The 6,280-nt window shown below is 49.0% G+C and overlaps 1 protein-coding gene across 1 annotated transcript; it reads left to right on the top strand.

Annotated features, from left to right (window-relative positions):
• Positions 1-1,129: 1,129 nt before the first annotated feature.
• LOC119951237 (zinc finger protein 239-like) lies at positions 1,130-4,629 on the top strand (the record flags this gene model as incomplete). Its single annotated transcript, XM_038774289.1, has 3 exons — positions 1,130-1,191; positions 3,410-4,118; positions 4,209-4,629. Coding segments are annotated over exons 2-3 (792 nt in total), but the record flags the coding sequence as incomplete, so codon positions are not given.
• Between the last annotated feature and the right edge of the window lie 1,651 nt (positions 4,630-6,280).

Genomic DNA, 6,280 nt, shown 5'->3' with positions numbered 1-6,280 from the left:
TCGAGATCCCAGGTACAAACCCATGCTGCAAGCTCACCCACCTTATTCCGGATGCTCCTGGCGTTGAAGTAGACACACTTCAAACCAGCGTCTTGCTTGCCGGTGCCCTCTTTCGAACTTTTAACCCTATCCCTGACCTCACTACTCTCAACATCCTGTACACTGGGGACTACAATTTAGGTTCCCATCCCCCTGCTGAATTAGTTTAAACCCCACCGAAGAGCACTAGCAAATCTCCCCCCCAGGATATTGGTACCACCTCTGGTTCAGGTGAAGACCATCCTGTTTGTAGAGGTCCCACCTACCCCAGAATGAGCCCCAATTATCCAGGAAACCAAAACCCTCCCTCCTGCACCATCCCTGTAGCCACGTGTTCAACTCCTCTCTCTCCTTATTTCTCACTTCGCTAGCACGTGGCATGGGTAACAACCCTGAGATAACAACTCTGTTTGTTCTAGCTCTCAGCTTCCACCCTAGCTCCCGAATTTCTGTCTCAAATACCCATCTCTCTTCCTACCTATGTCGTTGGTACCGATGTGGACCACAACTTGGGGCTACTCCCCCTCCCCCTTAAGGATCCAAAAAACACGATCAGAGACATCACGAACCCTGGTACCTGGGAGGCAACACACCAACCGTGAGTCTCTTTCGTTCCCACAGAACCTCCTGTCTGTTCCCCGTCTCCGGGGCCCCGGAGTGGTCCGAGGAGCCCCCCCGGAGACGTCTCCGGGATGAAAACCGGGCTCCCCAGCGACGTCGAGCAGGGTGTAGAGAGCGGGGTGTAGAGAGCGGGGTGTAGAGAGCGGGGTGTAGAGAGCGGGGTGTAGAGAGCGGGGTGTAGAGAGCGGGGTGTAGAGAGCGGGGTGTAGAGAGCGGGGTGCCTCCCCCGTCCTCCCCCGTCCACGACCCGAACAGGTAAGAATAATGGTGACTTCTGCTGGCCCCCCGGCGATGCCCCCCACTGCGCATGTACAGGGAAGCTCACTTCCGCTGACCTTACCGTTGACTTGTGCCCAATGGAAAGATTGGAGGACCGGAAGGACTTCCGCTCCTCCGCCAATCAGAACTCCCCCATTGTCTCAATGCGGAAGCTGGACATGGAGGTTTGTGCCGAGCAAAGCTGTTTGTTCCCAAACCCTGAATGAGCTTGAGCTGCACACAGACTGAAACTTCCTCCTGTCTCCAACATCTGTGAGTAAAACACTTTCTTTTCTCCCCCTTTCCATTTATTTTCTCATTCTCACCTTCAATTCGTCACTTGCAACAACTGAAGGGAAAGGAAGTGAATCCAGGGAGGGTGCAGATTCTGGAAAGCTTAGCCCAGGTCTCTCTCTCTCTCTCTCTTAAAGACATTGAAAGCCTTTGCTCCCTCAGCTTGACTCATTATTTGTCTGGCTAAAATGATGGTCTCTTTCCTAATGTTCACAATTAAAGGGCTGGTTTCCCCAGGAGATGGCTGATATTAAAGGGAACAGTAAACAGACAAATCAAACCCAACCAATTACTTCCTTGTCGGAATACTCTCCACCATCAGCAAAGTGATGGAAGGAGTCATTAACAGCGCTATCAAGTGGTACTTACTTAGCAAAACCTGCTCATGGACGCTCAGTTTGGCTCCCACCAGGGCCACTCAGCTCCTGACCTCATTACAGCCTTGGTTCAAACATGGACGAAAGAGCTGAATGCCAGAGGTGAGGTGAGAGTGACTGCCCTTGGCATCAAGGCAGCATTTGACCGAGTATGGCATCAAGGAGCCCCAGCTAAACTGGAGTCAATCGGAATCGGGGAAAACTCTCCGCTGGTTGGAGTCATGCCTGGCACAAAGGAAGAGAGTTGTGGTGGTTGGAGGTCAATCATCTCAGCTCCAGGAGTTCCTCAGGGCACATTCCTATACCCAACCATCTTCAGATGTTTCATCAATGACCTCCCTTTCATCATAAGGTGAGAAGTGGGGATGTTTGCGAATGACTGCACAATGTTCAGCACCATTCATGACTCCTCAGATAATGAAGTCGTCCATGTCCAAATGCAGCATGTCCTGCACAGTATCCAGATGTGGGCTAATAATTGGCAAGTTATATTTGTGGTACACAAGTGTCAGGCAATGACCATCTCCTACAAAGGAGGATCTAACCACCGCCCCTTGACATTCAGTGGCAGTAGCATCGCTGAATCCTCCACAACCAACATCCTGAGGGTTACCATTGATCAGAAACTGAACTGGACGAGCCATATTAATACAGGGGCCACCAGGGCAGGTCAAAGACTACAGCGAGTAACGGACCTCCTGACCCCCCAAACCGGTCCACCATATACAAGGCACAAGTCAGGTGTGTAATAGAGTAATCACTGCTTGCATGATTGAGTGCAGCTCCAACAACACTCAAGATGCTGTCCTACACCATCCAGAACAAAGCAGCCTGCTTGACTGGTCCCCATTCCACAAATATTCACACCCTCCGCCAATGGCGAACTATGGCAGCCGTGTATACTATCTATAATGTGCACTGCAGTAACTCACCAAGGCTCCTCCGACAGCACCTTCCAAATCCACAACCACTACTATCTAGAAGGACAGGAGCAGCAGATACCTGGGAACCCCACTACCTGGAGGTTCACCTCCAAGTCACTCACCAGACGGACTTGGAAATATATCGCCCTTCCTTCATTGTTGCTGGGGCGACATCCTGGAACTCCTTCCCTGACAGCACAGGGGATGTACCTACACCTTAAGGACAGCAGCGGTTCAAGAAGGCAACTCATCACCACCTTCTGAAGGACAACTAGGGATGGGCAATAAATGCTGGCTGAACCAGCGACTCTCATCCTGGAAATGAATTTTTTTAAATGTTACATTGGACAGAGATATATGGAATGCTTTATATATATTATTGATGGTTCTGTAATAAAATACATTCATTATTATTTCTAGTTTTGTAATATAGTACTGTACCTACAGTATATAGAATCACCCCATCTCTAATCAGTAAATATACTTAGATGGAGAGTCTCTGCTCTTGTACAGGTTGTAATGAGTTTAGATTTGTTGATCAGCATCAATCAGCACCTTCATAAGAATTGGGAGGGGAGGAAGTGAATCCATTCTGTATATTACACACATTTTCTGACCAATAACATAGACATATATCTGTCTGGCAGTCTCTGTGTCCAGGACAGGAAGCAGTGAGCATGGATCTGTCAATCAGCCTGATTCAGTGCTTTCAGGAGAATTGGGAGGGTGAATATTAGATACAGCAGAGTGAGAATGGAGGAAGAGTGCGTGGGATGGAGATTTTAAGCATTTGAGGGAAAGCGAGAGAGCTAACAATGTTCGATAGAAACTAGAATTGTCGGTTCTGAATTTCTATCCTGTACTGACCGTGATGATTTTTGTAAAATCTTTTTGCAGGAATTTAGAACAAGAGGGGTTTGAGGTGGATATCTCAAACTAAATATCACGTCAAGAACTGATTGAGTCACTCAATTCTTGGGAACTGAATATCATCGGCCTTTGAATCTAGAAGGAGAGATGTTTGTCTATTCTGTCTGCTTCAAGAGATTTTAAACATCGGTGTGTCTGGAAAAGCACTGAGACACACACACATCCGCGTGAGGCTGTTACAGAGCACTGACTGTGGAAAGATCTTTAACCAGTTACACAGTCTGAAAAAATACTACACCATTCAGAGCAGGGAGAGACTGTATCGGTGTTCTGTGTGTGGACGAGGCTTCAACTGATCGTTCAACATGGTGAGACGCAAGATCACCCTGACCATGGAGAAACCATGGAAATGTGAGGATTGTGGGAAGGGATTCACAGCCCCATGCCTGCTGGAAATACATCAACGCAGTCACACTGGAGAGAGGCCTTTCACCTGCTCTCAGTGTGAAAAGGGATTCACTGTCATTAGCAGCCTGCGGAGACATGAACGAGTTCACACTGGGGAGAGACCATTCACCTGCTCAGACTGTGGGCAGAGATTCACTCAGTTATCCAGCCTGCAGAGACACCAGCGACTTCATACCGGGGAGAGGCCGTTCATCTGCTCCGTCTGTGATAAGGGATTTGCTCAGTTATTCGCCCTGAAGAGCCACCAGCGAGTTCACACCGGGGAGAGGCCATTCATCCGCTCTGTGTGTGATAAAGGATTCACTCAGTTATCCGACCTGCAGACACACCAGCGACTTCACACCGGGGAGGGGGAGAGGCCATTCATCTGCTCAGTGTGTGATAAGGGATTCACTCGGTTAACCAACCTGCAGAGACACCACCGACTTCACACTGGGGAGAAGCCGTTCATCTGCTCCGTGTGTGATAAAGGATTCACTCAGTTATCCATCCTGCAGACACACCAGCGAGTTCACACCGGGGAGAAGCCGTTCATCTGCTCCGTGTGTGATAAAGGATTCACTCAGTTGTCCAGCCTGCAGACACACCAGCGACTTCACACTGGGGAGTGGCCATTCATCTGCTCCGTGTGTGATAAGGGATTCACTCAGTTATCCGGCCTGAAGAGACACCAGCGAGTTCATACCAGGGCGAGGCCATTCATCTGCTCTGTGTGTGATAAAGGATTCGCTCAGTTATCCAACCTGCAGAACCACCAGCGAGTTCACACCGGGGCAAGGCCATTCATCTGCTCCGTGTGTGATAAGGGATTCACTCAGTTATCCACCCTGCAGACACACCAGCGAGTTCACACCGGGGCGAAGCCATTCATCTGCTCTGTGTGTGATAAGGGATTCACTCGGTTATCCCACCTGCAGACACACCAGCGAGTTCACACCGGGGAGAGGCCATTCACCTGCTCCGTGTGTGATAAAGGATTCACTCAGTTATCCCACCTGAAGAGCCACCAGACCACTCACACCAGGGAGAGGCCATTCATCTGCTACGTGTGTGATAAGGGATTCACTCGGTTATCCCACCTGAAGAGCCACCAGACCACTCACACCAGGGAGAGGCCATTCATCTGCTCCGTGTGTGATAAGGGATTCACTTGGTTATCCCAGCTGAAGAAACACCAGAAAAATGAAAATGAAAATCGCTTTATTGTCACGAGTAGGCTTCAATGAAGGTACTGTGAAAAGCCCCTAGTTGCCACATTCCGGTGCCTGTCCGGGGAGGCTGGTACAGGAATCGAACCGTGCTGCTGGCCTGCTTGGTCTGCTTTAAAAGCCAACGATTTAGCCCAGTGAGCTAAACCAGCCCCGATAGAGCGTTCACACCGGGGAGAGGCCATTCATCTGCTCTATGTGTGATAAGGGATTTGTTCATTTATCCAGCCTGCTGAACCACAATGTCACTCACGCCAAGAGCAGGCCCTTTAAATGCTCTGACTGCAGGAAGGGTTTCAAAAGTTCACAGTTACTGATGTCCCACCAGCGTATTCACTCTGAGGAGAGACCGTTCAGCTGCTCTCACTGCGCAAAGAGCTTTAGAACCTCATCCAACCTGATCAAACACGAGCAACGTCACACCTAACAATGAAGCAGAATACCCGGAGGCCTTGTTCATCGTGGCTGGTATGGATCCTGCTCGGTCCAAGACCGCAAGAAATTACAAAAGGTCGTGAATGTAGCCCAATCCATCACGCAAACCAGCCTCTCATCCATTGACTCTGCCTAGAATTCCTTTCTCTCGGAAAGGCAGCCAGTATAATTAAGGACTCCACGCACCCCGGACATACTCTCTTCCACCTTCTTCCGTCAGGAAAAAGATACAAAAGTTTGAGTTCACGTACCAACCGACTCAAGAATAGCTTCTTCCCTATTGCCATCAGACTTTGGACCTACTCGTATTAAATTGATCTTTTCTCTACACCCTAGCTATAACTGTAACATTATATTCTGCAGTCTCTCCTTCCTTCCCTATGTACGGTATGCGTTGTCTGTATAGCATGCAAGAAACAATACTTTTCACTGTATACTTATGGGAAGCAAGAGATTAAATTGCAGAGCCGTTGGCAATGATATTTTCGTCCTCACTATCAACAGGGGTGGTACCAGGGGATTGGAGAGTGGCGAATGTCATGTCCCTGTTCAAAAAAGGGAATAGGGATAACCCTGGGAATTACAGGCCAGTTAGTCTTACTTCGGTGGTAGGCAAAGTAATGGAAAGGGTACTGAGGGATAGGATTTCTCCTCATCTGGAAAGACACTGCCTGATTAGGGATAGTCAGCACGGATTTGTGAGGGGTAGGTCTTGCCTTACAAGTCTTATTGACTTCTTTGAGGAGGTGACAAAGCATGTGGATGAAGGTAAAACAGTGGATGTAGT

Source organism: Scyliorhinus canicula, chromosome 17 (assembly GCF_902713615.1).
Source record: "Scyliorhinus canicula chromosome 17, sScyCan1.1, whole genome shotgun sequence".
Classification (NCBI taxonomy): Eukaryota; Metazoa; Chordata; class Chondrichthyes; order Carcharhiniformes; family Scyliorhinidae; genus Scyliorhinus; species Scyliorhinus canicula.
This window is presented reverse-complemented; position numbering and strand designations above follow the sequence as displayed.